We start from the raw sequence: 16292 nt of genomic DNA on the forward strand, positions 1-16292 counted from the left end.
GGAAATGCATTGCTCTCACCTTCACGGGTGCCCCTCCGGTGCAAGACCTGCTCGGGACCCGCCAGAGCCTGCACCCTCCCTGCTCCCGGCGACCCAGAAGCGGCTGCCTTTATATGTGAACATCCTGAACGAGCATGGGGGGAGGAAGGAAAAAAAAAAGGGAAAGGACGGATTAAAAGGCAGGATAATTCACAATGTAAAATTAACTCCTGGGTGGTTGCTGGCATCTTCCAATATAAATAATGTTGCTAATGAATGTGACGGTCTGGGCAAGTCCCTGAGCCGTGGGTATCAAATGAATGCTCAGCACGCGCACGGAGCCAACATCTTGCTCAACTTTCCAGCAGAGCCGACTGCATGCAAATGCACAAGGGCAGCGTTTTCACGTCTTGAATGAGAAAAAAGGATACGAATGATGGTACAAATGGAAATGGGGAGGGAGGAAGGAGAGGATCAGTAGGTCAGTTGTGCTTCTGGAGAGAGGGGCTCCGTGGTACACCTTCCCCACGAGATCTGCCGCCGGGCACCCGCTCACACCGAAAGGCATTTGCCATCCTCGTATAAATCTCCAAGGAAATGGGGCTGATCTACAAGCCAGTGAAGTTAGGTGGGGAGACTACTGATTCCCGTGGCGTTGGCCGAGGTTCACAACGTATTGATGTCCAGGGGTCGGAGCAGGGACCAGGGAGTCAGGACTCTGGACGGCCGTGTCTAGCTCTGCCACCGGCACGTGGCCAGGAGGGAAGTGTCCAGACTTGATGTTCTTGCTCAGTCCCACCAGCGCTTATGTTGCCACATCATGGAGGAAGACAGAGGAAAGGGGCAAAAAGAGTGAAAACCAATGCTATTTTTTCCCAGAGATAATACAGGCACTTCACTACTTTCTTATGCGCGTCTGCTCTACCGATCGCAGCTCATTGCCTTCCCCATCACTTCTAATTCTCCATCCCCCTCGGCTCCGATCAGGGCTGAAGGCAGAGCTGTAGCTGCTTTCCCTGCTATTTCCGCTCCAGACAAAGAGAGACACCTGAAAACAAATCTTTCGGGAAATGCTGTTCTTACTACATTTCCAACCCAGTTTCGTAGATTAGAGAGACCAAGACAAAGCGTGAAGAAGTTTTTGGGGGCAGTCATCTATGCATCTGCAGTCTCGGTTTACCTGTACGTATATCGGGGTTTGCAGAACATCTCTCCCTGCCTGCACATCTCAGTACTGACACCTCCTTGACACCCCTGGTCCCCCAGACCCTGCTTTGCCGAGTACTGGAGGTTTACCACCGCTCTGAGGACCAAACCCGCTGATCGCGGGCATCCATAACCACACACAACCAAATAGTAACAGGCAAGTGATTGATTCCCTCTCTGTATTTCTACATAGTGTTTCCTGAAGCTAAAACCTCTTAATATCTTCCTTTCACAAGCACGCCTGAGGTCTTCCTCCCAGGCACCAAACCCAAGTTGGAAGATTTATCTCTTATCTAATAGGAATTAAAGATTTACAGTCAGCTCCAGCTTAACTGCCCATCAAGTTAGAAAGATGCTTTTGTGCTGGTAAATTGATCGGCCATTACCCTATAAGATGACATCTAATTAAATCCCCACTGGGACAGGCAGGCAGAGATAGAAAGCCATGTCTAAAAGACACGGGGTTTTCTTATCCCCTCCGCTTATCCCCATCCGCTGAAAATGATGATCACGGGCCAGGAACGAGTGCGGCGGAGGGCACCGTCGGCATTAGTTACACGACAAGGCAGCTTAAGGAGGGCAGGGGTGTGCTCAGCTCCCTGTCCTATAACAAAATGCTTCTTTGTTAGCCCAACTCATAAGGTCTGGTCAGAGCTAAAATGCTCCAGAGTTTTGAATGGCAAAACTTCTCTTTCCCTGCGGATGTTTCCACGGGCCTTCAGGCACCTTCATCTTCGTCATGTGGCACCTTTGGGGGAGGGAGGGGTACAGTTGATTTTTCCCAACTGATTAATTGCCCCTGCCTCGGCTGTGTGTGTGCAAGCTAGCAGTCCACGTTCAGCCCTTTCTTAGTTTTCTTAAATGCATCCAGCTGAAGTTTCCGGCTGGCGCTGCCATTCAGATGCCAGCCACGGGAAGATGCAACGTGGCAGAGCCTACGTCTCCTTCGGGCGTTTCTTCATCCCGCCAAGAGAGGAGGCAGCCGCGTGCTAGTCGGAGCCAACGGTGCCGAGATGCACCTGCAGCTGGAGCCCAATCACTCACCCGGCCACAGCTGTGCGCAGGACAATGGGTGTGCACCAACGTGGCAGGTGGAAAGCAAACACCGAACAGGATATCCTACTCCCGAAGGATTCAGACACGAATGGGCAGGTTGACCCTCGCCAGAAAACTGCTCAAGCCTGGAAACCCACCCTAGGAAGGGAAAGCCTGCAGCAGATGCAAGAGCGAGGGAGAAGTGAATCAGCACCTTATGCTCTGCGAAGAGCGAGGGAGAGAGAGAAATCACACCGGCCCCAACAGCCGGGCTTCTCGACGGCCTCCTGCCTGCCAGCCGGGGCGGATGCGGCACACGGGAGAAGGTCAGACGTGCCGAAGCCCACCCGAGCCCTGCAGCCTGCACCAGCGTTTATAGCCAACAACATGGCGCTGAAGAAGGCAGGGGAAATTTGCACCTTACAGACTAACTAAATCAGAGATGTCTAGCATAAGCCTTTCTAAGCAAAGGCTTACTTCATCAGACGGAAGTAAGCTTGCAGCTGATGAACCCTCAGGCTCTCTCGCTCCGATGGAGGGCGTCTACACAAGATGCTTTACTGCACAGTAGACTAATCCACTGAGCAGTCAAGTGTCACCGGCTGCACGTGCAGGCACTTACTGTGCAGTCAATTAGTTTACCGCGCGGTAGAGCCAAATACCATGAATTGCTCATGTAGGCGCACTTGGTGCAAATCTACCCTGTCTTCTGCTTGACCTCCGATTAACACCGTTAACTACCTCCCTCGAGCACCAACCACATTGCCACCTACTCCACGGGCCCAGGTACTCCCTGCCGGGGCAGCTTGCACCGAGCATCCAGAGCAAGGCTCGCACCCGCGTCTCTGGAGACGGAGGGAGAAGCTACTCCTCCTCTGCCACGTGTCTCTACAAACGGTGGAAGAAAGGTGAATGCTTTCTGTCCTTCCAGGAATGGGGCAATAAAGGGGTGGCCGACATCTGTCGCTGTATCCAACATCCATTGAGGGAGTGGTTGTGGGGAGAAGTCCCCGCAGTTATCTGGGTGTTTGCCCTTCACTCGCTTTGTCTGGGAGAGCAGCGGGGACTGCACTATGTGGGACACTTGCAAAATTTTATCCAGTGCCCCTTAACACCTGATTGGGGACCGACACAAAATGAGTTGGAGCCAGTAGAAACCCCCTTCTGGACCGCAGAGGTTTTCGATAAAGCTCTGGCTCAGCAACGAGCTGGCCATGCGTCCCTGAAGTAGGTTAACATCACTTTGCTCCCAAGTCCCTGTGCTCGACACCCGAACCCCGGCTGGCCTAAGCCTCCCAGCAACGGTACCGACCCGCCCGGCTCCACCCCGTTTGGAGACCGCCCAGCGACCACCTGCAAGGTGTCGAGAAGACGTGGTAGCTCTGCAGCATAGAAACTTATGTTTGCTCACGAACAATGCCTGACTTCTTGGCACCCAACGTCCAGTGACCTCTGGGCACCTTCACAGCACAAAGAAAGGCAACCTGCCCTGACCCCCGTTGCTCACTGGTTTACCTAGGCAGCTAAATCAACAGCCAACATAATCCATGTCCTGGAAAACAATAAAACGGATGGAAAACAAAGTGTTCACACTCCTAACGCCCTCCTGCTTTCCATCCTTCCTCACCGAGGTCTGCCTCTGTCAGCCTATATAAAGCCAGCACGAGGTCCTTGCTCTCACCGCCTGCAGCAGGGGACCGAGGAAGAGCCCAGCAGCTCCCATCACCTACCAACCCCAGACGCAGGTAAGTGATGCAGGAGGTCTCCTCCGGCAGCCTTCCTTCCCGGCGGCCAGAGAGGCCGCGCACGGTGCTTACTCGGCTCCCTTTTGGAAGGGTTGACGCCGCTGTCGGGGCCGGATCGCCCCGTGCAAAGGTGGTGATACCGGCACGTGCTTCACGGCAAGGTAAAGCTGGGGAGCGGGCGCTTTTCTTCAGCTTTGCAGAAAGCCATCGGTCACTCCAAGATATTTCTACGATCCCTGAGCTTGCAGCTGCACCCAGAATGCATTGCCATCTGTTCTACTTTGACTTTGCCAATGCCTTCAGTTTCTCCTTAAACTCGTACTCTCTCATTTACTTCGTATGGCACAACAGGCACCCGTCAACGAGATGGGGCGAGGCCACCTTCCACCTCCCTCTTGCTGCAAAGGCTGCTTAGGTTTAGGTTGGGCAGCTTGGCACAGTCAGCTCCCTATTTCTTCGCCCCTGGAGTTGTTCAGGGACAGTTGCATGCACTCAGCTTAGCTCTAAGCCCCTAACTTGTGGTCCCAGCAATGGAAATGTCCAAACCCCCTGAACTGAAGTGTTCAGATGCATGCAGGCACATTTCAGCAATTCACTTTTTGTGAAAAAAAAAAACCTAGGGTTTTGACTGGTCGAATAAAATTTGGTCAATTGACCAGTCAAATAGCAATGAAAAATTGTAAAATATTGCCAATAGGGCCAAATAATACAGAGAAAAGCCCAAAATTTGGATTAAATGTGTCAAAAATCAAAAATCATATTATGTCAAGAAAACATACACACGCACGCACGCACATACACTGTGTATGTGTGTATGTATATATATGTGCACGTGCATACACACACACATATGCATGCATGCACGCACACTGTGTGTGTATGTATATATATATATGTGTGTGCGCACACACACACACACACACACACACACGATTTTATTTTATTTGTAAAATTGCTGTAATCTTTGACTGGTCAAAAAAAGATGCAGTCAGCTGCCCGGCCGAGTGACCAGTCCGCTCCCAGCCTTTGCCTTCCGCCCTGACCACAAGCCCCCAGAGTCCAAGCCACGAGGCAGGCTTGCAGGGGTCACCCCCACACCGCCAAGCTAACCCCCCCCCGGTCCCCAGGGTGCAGCGGCGTCCCCGTGCCAGGAGCAGCCACGATGCGGATCTGCGCTTTGGGCCTCGTCTTGAGCGTGCTCGTTTCTGCGTGCGTCGCCAGCTCGGCAGACTGCGAAGCAAGAATCAACCAGGCAGCTCTAGACTATGGTGAGTGAGCCCCGGTTTGCATCGACACCAGCACCAGCGGAGAACGCCCCGGCCTTTCCGCAGCCTCGCTCCTTCCAGCAACCAAACCCCTTCCCAACGGCACAGGGCGGCTCGTTACCCATCTCCCCATTCTACAGATGGAGAAAGCGAGGCACAGGAAAGTTGAGAAGTGCCCTCGTTGCTACCCCAGCAGTTGTCGATAAGGCATGATCAGGGCTGAGACTACAAGGAGAGGGAAGATTGCCGTTCTATAAAGCACATTATTTATTAAGAGAGAACATAATGCACGGACGAGCGCGGAGGTAGCTCCCCTGCCCAGCAGCTGTCCTACCCTCAGAGCATTGATCGGGCAGCTCTTCGCAGGTCACTTGAGCAGTCTTGAGGGCATGCCCAACTACCCTCTTTACACCCTTGCCTTTTATTAGCTTGATTTGATCCATCTACGGCACCAGCATGCCCTGGATCTATTGGCCTAACCCACGCACACATCACTGCTGCCCACACAAGATATTCAACCCCTAGATCTCTTCTGCCTGGCAGGAGGGTTAAAAACTTCAGCTCAGCTTTAGCCGGGACAAAGTTTTGCACCTTGCCTGTTTGTTCATAAACTCGGCTCTTGCTCGTGTGCTTAACGAGCAAGGAAATGTGGGTGTGGGTCCTGGTTATATGGCCTCCACCAAAGCCAAGCGAACAGAACCCCATTCCTACGCTGACCAGAAACCCAAGAGGTCCTAACAACATTTTCCCCTTTTCCTACAGTTTCCCGAGTGGCCAAAGTTGAAAACGAGATACCCTTAGAGAAGGCACTAGCAGCCATCTCCATCCCAGACCTCTCCACGGTTCCCCAAAAGCTCACAGGGTGAGTCCAAGACCGTACCTCGTTCCCGGTCTCAGCACTGTATCGGCAGCTCATCCTGGTGTTTAACTGGGACGCTCCGGCAGTCGCACCCGGCACGGCTCGGGGTGCCCGGCAGAGGCAGCCGAGGGATAGCCTATTTTAAAAGGTTTTGTCAAACACTGAGTTTCTGCTCTGCTCTTGGAGGCGACAGCATGCAGCGTGACAGCTCAGTGCCAACAGGTCCCTCAAGCATCCCCACGCTGGGGTCTGAGGCTTTGGCAATGACTGTACATCCCCGGGGTTACTCTGCCTTCCCCGCAAATGCCATGAAAAGCAGCTGAGAGAGGGGAAAGGTCCCGCATCACTACCAGAGTCAGGTATCCAGGTTGTAGCCGTACTGGTCTAGGGGAAAAAGCAATCAGGACTCGTGGTAGAGGCGATCTCTTTCATTAAACCAACTTGATTTTTGCAAATTATTTATTTTTTTTTTTTTTGCAAAAATCAAGTTGGTCTAATAAAAGAGATCACCTCTGCCACGAGTCCTAACCAGAGTCAGGCAGTCCAGACACACGGCCAGGAAGGCAAGGCCTTCCCAGACAGAAAGCGAGCCTGCTTTAGGTTTACCATACAGATAGCTGTGGGAGCCCTATGCCATGGTTTGCAGATTTTCCCGTTTCTGATTTAAGCTTTCCAGGTAAAGGAGAAAACTAAGAAGCTGGAACTGAGCTATATTTCAGGCCCACAACACCATGGCCACTAGTAACACGTCTACACATTCAATTAATGCATGTTAGGTAATGCATATTAAAGCTCATACTTCCATTGCGAGGTACTAGGAAAATGCACATTAGCCTGGCTTAACGCACATTAACTGAAGTGCACGCATTTTAAGTGATGCTTAATGCACATTATCCTACTTTAACGCGCATTATGTAAAAAGCACTTTTTATGTGATGCTTTAATGCACATTATCCTACTTTAACGCGCATTATGTAAAAAGCACTTTTTATGTGATGCTTTAATGCACATTAAAATAGGCTAATGTGCATTAACATGCACGTGTAGACGCACCCTAGGTTCCTACAGATGCGGGCCTCTCAGCCCTGGCCTGGGACTGGCTCTCAAACCTAGCTCTGCTTGTGCAGAGGGGGCGGGAGAAGGTATTTCAGAGACGATGTCCTGATCCTATCTTTCGGGGAGCTGTTTTGTCTTGTAAATGTTCTGGATACGATACCCTATAAATGCGAGGCAGAGCTCGGCACCCCGCGCTGTCCCCACCGATACCTCCGTTCCTATTCCCACAGGATACGTATTAAGAGCGTCAACCTGCTCAATCTTTCCACGACGCTTCAGCCTGGCGCTGGCCTGCAAATGACTGCGGACCTGGACCTCGGCCTCTGGGGCCAGCTGTGAGTGTGGGAGCAGTCCTTACACCGGTATAAGTCACACGAGTGGTGTCAGTGGGGTGTGAGAGCAAAGACGCCATCTGCCCCTCTTGCCCTTGGGGAGGGGGGAGAAAGGGGTTGCCATCGACTTGAACCAGGGGCAGGGTTAGACCCGCGGCTGCACCAATTCAGTCTCTGTCTCTCTCTTGCTTGCGCAGCATGGACGCTGCGATGGAGATGACAGTAAAAGTATCCATCAGAGCTGAAATCCATGCAAGGCTGAACTCTGAGAAGAACATTGAACTGAGCATTAGCGCCTGCAAAACCATCGTGGGAGGCATCACCCCCGGCTCGAAAAAAGGCAGGTGAGTGCCACAGAGCCCCCCTCGCTCTGGGCATGACAGCGGGACGGGGCAGACCCCGAGACAAGCAAACGTCCCTGCCATGCCTCCGGGAGCACAAGGACACCCGGAGGGGAGCAGTGAAAACGTCTCTGAACCCCCCCGGTTTCACAAAGGTTCGCACAAACATCGATCATCTCCCTGCCAGAAGTTTGCTATCGGTCACTAGTTATTTGCTTCAAAAAGCGGCGTTTTGCACTTGGGGAGCGAGAGCAAAACCATGGGCACGGTAGGAGACTGGTCACAATAAACCGCAGGAGAAAACCAGGCTCTAAACAAAGCGCTGGCCAAAGCCATCGAGTCAGAGCAATATTCCTTGGCAAGTATTCCCAGGGTGGAATAGCTCTGCTGCAACGAGGACCGGCTCGCAAGCACCACGCCAGCCAGGACCGAGGCGGCATTCCCGGCAGATAGCCCTTACCAACCCTTGACTACCGTAGCATGGTTAGGACGGAGTTCACCGAACCGTCTCTCTTCGCAAGGATTTTTAACACTCAATTAGATTTGACAGCATACAGTGGGGGTGGTCACCTGCAGCGCCCATGCCACAGGCCCATGGGCAGCCTCCGTGCATGGCCCGCGGCAGACCTAGGAGGAGACGGGGCACGTGGTGGCAGATAGGAGAGGGAGCAGAAAGCAGAGCAGCAGGTTGGGCAGGGGAAGGGGATCGGAGCGGCACTCGGGGAGCTAATCTGTAGCACGCCTGCAGAAAAGACTGGCCGGCGCTGGCACGGAGAGTCATTGTGAGCAATGCCGCACGCCGTGCAGAGTCAGACCGCACACGATCCCCGTGGTCCTCTGCTCAGGCCGCTCTTTCTTCCCATCCAGCCTGCAGTCGGTGCTGAAGGAGCTGAGGGCTCATATCCACGCTGCGTTAGCCGAGAAGGTAAGCCTCCAAAACCTCATCCTGCTCCTTTGGCGCCGTGGGCAGGTTGGTGAAATGGCAGCAGTGAACTCGGGGCTCGTCAAAGCCGCTACACTGACGGTGCTTCAAAATGACTCTCCTCTGTAAAGAAAAGCAGCGTGTCCAGCCACCCCGCCTAGCCTGACTGACTGACCGGGCAGCACAGGGCCAGCTCTGCTGCAGCCGGCCCCATGCACGCTCAGTCCGGTCCCCCACCCCAGGGCATGGGACCTGGCTCTGGTGCCGGAGCCTCTTGCAGCCAAGTGACAACAGCTGAGAGCAATCAAACCATTTGGGATCTTGCTGCACTCCTGGCTTAGGAAACCCACCTTGTAAATGTGAAACAGCTGCTGCAAGAGAGGCCTCCTATTCTCCTCGAGCAGACACGGACCCCGAGTCCATCCGGAGGAGGGATATTTGGAAGTGAATCCCACCCCCGCCACCCCGGCACTGGGCTCGCGGAGGGTGGCAGCCTCCAGGCTCCCACATGCCCCTTCACTTGGCTTTCTACCTTTGTCCACAGGCGTGTTTGCAAATCAGCACCATTGTCCTGAGGCAGAACAGCAAGATAGCCCGTGCGACAGGTGAGCTCCAGCCGGCTTCAATCTAGTCACGGGTCGAGAGCCCAGAGCAGCTGTCTGGAGCCAGGCAGCACCGAGCAGGGACATCCCAGGCCAGCTCTGCGAGTTATAGCTCCACAGCTAAAACCCACCGAGCCACGGTAGTGCAGGTGTTCAGCGGGCCGAGGCGCGGCACCCCGCCAGGGTCGCTGTCGGGCTTCCAGCTCCAGAGCCGGCCCGCTACCCCTGCTGCGGACGGTGCAGGCGCCAGTCTCAGTCGCAGCACGCTCAGGGTGCATGCACAGCGCCGCATTTGTGCTACGGAGAGATAAACCCTGGTGCAGCTTCAAGCTTCAGGCAGCAAATCCTGCAGGCGCCTGCCTTGCAGGAGATGCAGAAGCACGAGCTGTTGGGTGAGCGTCAGCCCAGGGGTCTCCTATGTCTGGCAAGAGCAGGGCGAGGGTGTGAGATCCCGCGGGACGGAGCGAGGCCACGGCTGTTCTCAGCAGGACTGGAAGGAGTGGTGCAGACATCTGCGGAGGGGCAATCAAAGTACCCTGCCCTCGTGCATCCCCTCACGTGCACGGGCTCTCTCCGTTAACGAGGGCGGGGATGGGAAGGGAGACCCATCTCTCCCCGTTTTCTGCTCCACACCTCCCACATCCTGGCAGCCTGGTCTAAAGGGTGCTGACTCCAACCTGGGATGGGGCTTCCCTTTCGGGGTCCCTGAGCAAAGGCCCTGCCCCTGCTCAGGATCAGACTAAGCATGCATCATAATGCGACCGGGCCCCGACCGGCTCTGGGCTCGTGCAGGCGCCCGGTCTGCACCAGACTGCTTCCCCCGGAGCACCTGCATCCCCGGCCATTAGCACAGATGCAAAAGAAGGGCGAGGCTCAGGAAGCACTTCCCCAAGTCCTTCCCTCCTCGCACACCTCCATCCATGCAGGACAAGTCGGGGGCCACAAACTGTCTGGAATCAGGACATGGCTCCAAGTCTTCTTTACCCGTAACTGCTTTATTGGGGTTTTTTTCTCATGTTCCCCTGGGCGCGCTGGCTGGTTGCAGACAAGCTGCCACTCCTTGCAGAAGGCCAGATCCAGTACGTCCCGCTCAGCGCTCCTGTGTTTGCCAGAAAATGGATCAACCTGCCCTTGCAAGTAGGTGCTGGGCTCCTCCCGGGCCTCGCATCCCAAGGCACGGGGTTTCATCTTTCCTGGAGGCTCGGCCGCCTCCAAGCCTAAACGCTGGAGAGACAAAGGGGACCTGTCTGCTGTCCCCGGGGCAGGGGCAGCCTCCTCTGAAGTGGGGTCTGGCTCACCCTCCTCTTGCATCTCTTCCAGACCACGTTCTTCTTCGGAGAACAGGAGATCCCCATTCCTCCCAGCCAGGCCCCCTTCGCTCTGCCGGAGCAGGCGGCCGACAGCTCCTCCCACGTCACCATCGGCCTGTCCCAGGAATTTTACAACAATTTCTTCCTAGCCCTACAAACGGCCGGAGCCTTCAACCTGACCATCCAGGTGAGCAGAGCCGCTGTGGGCTGCAGGAGGGAGGGGGCATGTGGGGGCACGGCTGGTTCGTTTTCCCCCCCGACTCCGCCACCAACCACTCGCAAGAGAGCTGCTCTCGCACAAGGGGTACTGCTGGCAGAGAACCACAGAAATCACAGGATCCTAGAAAACGAGGGTGGAAGGGAGCTCAGGAGGTCACATCTAGTGCAACCCCCTGCTCCAAGCAGGGCCAGCCCCAACTGCATCATCCCAGCCAGGGCTTGGTCTATCCGGGTCTTCAAAACCTCCAAGGATGGAGACTGCACCACCTCTCTGGGGAGCCTGTCCAAGTGCTTCAGCACCCTCCTAGTGAGAAAGTTTTTCCTAATATCCAACCTCAACTTCCCTTTTTGCAAGGTGAGCCCATTGCTTCTTGCCCTGTCGTCTGCCCCCGCTGAGACCAGCCCAGCTCCATCCTCTTTGCAGCCCCCGCAGGGAGGTGAAGGTGGCTATTCAGTCTCCCTCAGTCTCCTCTTCTCGGGACTGAATCAGCCCAGTTTATGTGCCCCAGCAATTTTCATTGCTTTCCATTGGAGCATCTCCTGGAAGTCACCAGCTGACACCCAGGAGCTGCAATGGGTTGTGCCTGGTCCCATCAGCCAAATCGCCAACCCAAATGCAAGCCATGCATCTTCCTCAGAAACATCAAAGCCACTTGGTTTGGGACATGCCCAGCGAGGGCAGCGATGCCTTTTCACTTAGTGTCGCCCAGCCCCGAGCTCAGCAGAGCTGGAGCCGCACGGGAGCCACCCAAGTCATCACTGCCCATCCCGTAACCGGGTTTATTCTCATTTTTGCAGAGCGAGCTAACGACCGCCAGCCTAGCACAGCAGGGCGCTAAGGTGCGTGACACTCACTGCTCCCTTGTCCCGAGCCTCGGAGGTTAGCAACGTGTCTGCGGTTCACCTTCCTTTCTCTTGGAGCAGACGGGTGCTACGAGGGCACCGAGTTCGGGGAGGGGAGGCATCGACGGGGCAGGCTGACCCTTGCCCCAGGGTGGCTTCCCTGCTCTTGGGAGGTGGTTGGACCCAGCTGGGCAGGGATGAAGGGCAGAGCTAGCAGCAGCAACCATGCACCGAGCCCCATGGAGCGGGGCACCTGCAACCTCCCTTATCCACCCCCGAGCTAAGAAAGCTGCCAGGGCCACCGATGCTGAGGACCCCTCAGAGCCACGGAAAGCGTTGACTTGGTCGTGTCCGTTCTGCACAGCAACAGGTCAGCACCCAGTACCCGAAGCCCTTGGCTCTGGTGCTAGCAGTGGTGTTCCCCAAGCCACCCGCAGTGGTCCTGAATGAAGGCGAGGCAGTCGTGGTGCTCTTTCCCACCATCCAGATCGGGGTCCAAAACCCGGGCTTCCAGGTCCTCCTGAGCCTGGATGTGGTAAGCAGAGCCCTGCAATACGTGCTCGGCACGGTCCCTCGCCTGTCTCGTGTCCTCCACCCACGGACCGCCGGGGCCGGCTGTGCGCCGTGCCGTTGGCTGTCCGGCAGAGCAGCGCGTGCGAAGCGTGCACGGACCGCTTTGGAGGCTGACTGCCTTCTTCTCCAACCGCAGGAGATGACCGCGAGCCTGCAGGTTGCCGCTGACAACGTGAAGATGATGCTGTCTCTTGAAGAGGAAGGGTAACGAGTCCACCGATGCCTTTCCCTTGCCGGGGGTGGGAGGGGGTGCTCCCCAGCAGCAGCGGCAAGGGGGGAAGGAGGCCGAGGGGTCTAGGCAAAGTCTTCCAAGAGATTCCTCCATTTCAACGAGAAAATATTTATTGGGATCTTGGTGCATTGGGTGGGCATCCATGCAAACGCCGACCCCATTTGAATCAAGGGGGGGCACCTTTAGTCATCGGTGAGAAGAGCCAGCTCCAGAGACGTTTTCGTAGGAGAGCTCGCAGCTAGACCTCGGTGAATTTTCCCCCAAGGGACAGGGCACGATCTCAACCGGGTTTCCTTTCTGCAGTAATTTCACGCTCTCCGTGGCCTCTTCTAAAGTGGGCGCCGTTGAGGTAAGTACCTGATGACTTCCCGTCTCAGCGCTAAGGAAGCCGCACGGCGCTGGTTTGCCTCCGGGGCGGGAAGGGAAACTTTGCTTCGTGTCCACCGAAGAGTTTGGTCCGTGGCAGATGAGGTGTTTGATCCAAATTACAACCTTGGTCTCGTGTCCCCTCTTTTTCTCCGGAAGGGGAGCGCCCGTATTAGTTTCCCTGCACGAGGCAAGGGGATGCTTGCTAGGAACGACGGCTGATAGTCCGAGCAGCGGCCTCTGACTCTGGGTGTCTCCGATTTGGGGGGTGCGGGGGCAACCTAGCCTGAGCTGGTTTGTTAATGCACTACTGTATTTACCCTGGTACTGACGGTGCCCTTATCTGGGCCGAATCAGACCCCGGGGTCAGCAAGAGCAATATGGGGTTAGCAGAGCCCAAAACCCAAGTGACCACGGGTTTGTTCCCTCTTTGTGGCTGGTTTCTCCCTTTCTTACGGTGTCGACCCGTCCCACGGTCACTGAGCTTATTCTCCTTCGGCAGGGTGACCAACTGAAGGAATTATTTGGCGATGTAATTCAGAAAGAAATCTTGGCCCGTATGAATGGTAAGGATGCCGGGGTCGTTGTTTATACGCAGGAGGCTCTGACCGCGATGGGCTGGATGCAACCCCCCGTTCCTCGCCACGCGGTTTAGGCGCCGGCCCACGTTAATGGCAGCTTTGCGCCCCTGCCGGGGCAGAAACTAGAGCGGTGCCTGCCCCGGCCCCCTCCCCTTGGGCTTGGAAAAATCCTCTGTATCTTGCCCTCTACCTATCAAAGTGGTCTGCATCATTTGGCACCAGGAAGGGTGACTGCAACCCTCCAAAACCTTCATGTCCCTAAGCTTGGTCCTTCCACCCAAACCGGTGTGCTTCTTCCCAAGAGAAAAAAGCTCAGCATCTCCCTGCAGAATCGCACGCGCTGCCCAGCCAGACTATCCTCTGCCACGACCTGCGCCCTTCCCTCCCGGGCCCATCGGTGGTCATCAGCTGGTTACACCAGTCTGAACTGGGTGTCTGGAGTGGTAAGCGCGGCCGGCCTCCAGCTGCGAGAAGGAAGACAGGTTTCCTCGCAGCTGGAAGCAGCAGAGCCAGGGACGCGCGCCCGCGAGACCGAGCCCTGGCCTGCAGCAGGGCGGCGAAGGAAAGCCTCCTCCGAGTCAGGCCACAAACAGACCCATCACGGGCGGCGGAAAGACTCTGGCTGGCCACAGTGCCGAGGAGATGAGAAACCGGCCCTCCGTTGGGTGCTCAGCTACAGCCCCTTGCAGCTGCATGAGGCTGTGGAAATAATTAGCGCACATAAAACAAATGCCAGCCTCTCTCCGAGCGCCCCGGCGGCATTTCCAAGCTGTCCGGGTGATGGACTTGCAGGCTAGCGGAGGAGAATTAGCAGAGTGCCATTAAGATCTGGAGGGCCACGGACTGACGGGCCGAGCCTGAAGGCGGTTTTACATTATCCAGATGCAGCCGCTCATTTCCTCCCTCTCTCTTTGTCAGAGCTGTTGCGTGACGGGATCTCCCTGCCACACCTGAGTCTCATTTTCAACTACGTTGATACCAGCGTCGCCATCCACAAGGTGAGCAGCTCCCTCGGTAGCTGGATGCCGCCCTGGCGATGCACCCTCCGGTGAAGTCTCGGGCACGCGCGGCCAGGGGATGACTGGGAACTATGTCTGTGGGCACCGTGCTTCGCTCGCTGCTTTCCCTTTCCCAGCGCACGGGCGCTTCCCACCTGGAAGTGGGGAGGAAGCGGTGCATGGGAAGGGAAGGCAGGCACGGGGGCTATTTCCCACGCCTTGCGCCCTTGCAGAAGTTCAGAGCACATGGAAGACGCCACGAGGGATTTCAGGACATTGTTGTCTGCAAAAGCTGGGATCCGGACTCAAAGGTCCTTGCACAAGTTCTCCGTCACGGAGAAATCCTGGCGTGGGGCTTTGTTCCTTTCTCTAAAATGGAGGTTAGAAGTAGGCATGAGCCCTGGCTCCTCCGGGCTTGCAAACCCCCAGAACTAAGTGTTATTGCCTTAAATAAAACAGCTCTGCCCTCCATATCCACGTGTAAGGGATGGGCGTGCAAGAGGCAATAGTGCGAGTGGCAAACTCTCTGCAATGAGGCACTGGTTTTATAGGCCAGCAAAGCAGAGTGAGATGAGATCTCAGGAAAAACTTCCTCGTGATTAGAAAAGCAAGGCTGTGGGGTAGCCTGCCGGGGCCACGAGAGCCGCCTGCGCTGGGACTGGCGAAGGGGAGGCCGGACGAGCACGGGGCACTGGACAGGGATGGTTTAAAAAGAGCATTGCTGCATTTGTGCAGGGGCTGGACCAGACGCCGCCGGAGGCCCCCTCTCACCCCGGGAGCCTAAACTAAACCACGAAAACCAGGAGCCGTGTTTAATCTTTGTTTTTCCCTTCTGCAGGGTTACGTGCTGATCCCTGTAAACCTCGAGTACATCGAGGGAGAGGGGCAGCAAGCCACTGAGATCTGAAACTTCGCTGGGAGCTCCTCTCCTCTCGTTTTATCCCCAAACGCTTCAGGTCTGCAGAGAAATTGTTCTTCGGTCTCTCTGACTGGATGGATTCAATAGCGAGCCATGTTTCTTTCCTTGGTGAAATGTTAAGCATACTTCTTTGCTTTTCTAAGAGTAGTCTCTTACGTTGAGGGTGCAGTCGACGTTGTGCTGGCAAGTCTTGCTCCTGTCCGGCTCAGACGCGGGGTTGTAACAAGGTTTCCTCCTTTCATTAAAGACTTCCTCTCGTGCCACGTTTCTGGTCTGATTCTGGTAGCGTTTTCTTCCCCATGAGCTTTACACCTGTGCAGAAACGCACGGCCGCATGCCGACGCGGGTGGCACACAGCGGGGCAAACCTCCCACCTGCACGGGGGCGTGGGCATGGGCACGCGCGGCCAGCTCGCAGCAGAGGAAAGTAGCTCGTTGCCTCTCGGGGGCAAAACAAAGTGGCATCATTTACCCACAAAAGTGCATCTGCTGCCGGTGTTGTCGGGCTTCTCGCCCCCGAGCGGATCCTCACGCCGATTTGTACCGAAGGTGCCACCAGTGTAGACGGGTCACTGGGCTGGGGAGCGCGAGACGGCCAGATGCGAGGCTAGTCCCATCGCTCCCTTCTGTGCTGCTAGCCATAGAAAGCCACGCGGCTCCTTGCACTGAGCCGGGCTGCTAAATGCAGGAGGGCTCTCGCCTGCGTGACCGCCGGCCTTTCCCGGGCACAGCTGGCCTGTCGGCTTTCCCTGAGCCACGCGAGAAAGGAGAAGCATCCGCTTTGCTGCTGGTCTCTGCTGTTCCCTGCCTCCAGATGAGGCCACAGCTCTCCTACAGCTCAGCTCCAAGCTTCATTTTTTAAATACTTCCTCCCACCCCCCGCAAAGTTGGGCGGCAGAGAGAGCACAGC

At 55.8% G+C, this 16292-nt stretch overlaps 1 protein-coding gene across 1 annotated transcript; it reads left to right on the forward strand.

The window, feature by feature from the left end:
- The first annotated feature begins 5070 nt into the window (after positions 1-5070).
- On the forward strand, positions 5071-15637 carry LOC106738360 (protein TENP). The gene is made up of 15 exons (XM_019500325.2): positions 5071-5233; positions 5993-6092; positions 7376-7480; positions 7675-7821; positions 8686-8743; positions 9285-9345; positions 10388-10479; positions 10663-10839; positions 11670-11711; positions 12079-12249; positions 12424-12491; positions 12823-12868; positions 13388-13451; positions 14385-14464; positions 15303-15637. The coding sequence occupies exons 1-15, from the start codon at positions 5128-5130 to the stop codon at positions 15369-15371; spliced, it is 1386 nt and encodes a 461-aa protein (XP_019355870.1). The 5' UTR covers positions 5071-5127; the 3' UTR covers positions 15372-15637.
- Positions 15638-16292: the final 655 nt, after the last annotated feature.

The sequence above is a fragment of the Alligator mississippiensis genome, chromosome 9 (genome assembly GCF_030867095.1).
Source record: "Alligator mississippiensis isolate rAllMis1 chromosome 9, rAllMis1, whole genome shotgun sequence".
Classification (NCBI taxonomy): Eukaryota; Metazoa; Chordata; order Crocodylia; family Alligatoridae; genus Alligator; species Alligator mississippiensis.

Excerpts from the sequence above, each read along its gene's own strand:
- LOC106738360 (XM_019500325.2), top strand. The coding sequence starts at position 5,128 with ATGCGGATCTGCGCTTTGGGCCTCGTCTTGAGCGTGCTCGTTTCTGCG. Across the intron at positions 7,822-8,685 it reads CCCGGCTCGAAAAAAGGCAG|CCTGCAGTCGGTGCTGAAGG; the intron begins GTGAGTGCCACA and ends CTTCCCATCCAG. Across the intron at positions 10,480-10,662 it reads GGATCAACCTGCCCTTGCAA|ACCACGTTCTTCTTCGGAGA; the intron begins GTAGGTGCTGGG and ends CATCTCTTCCAG.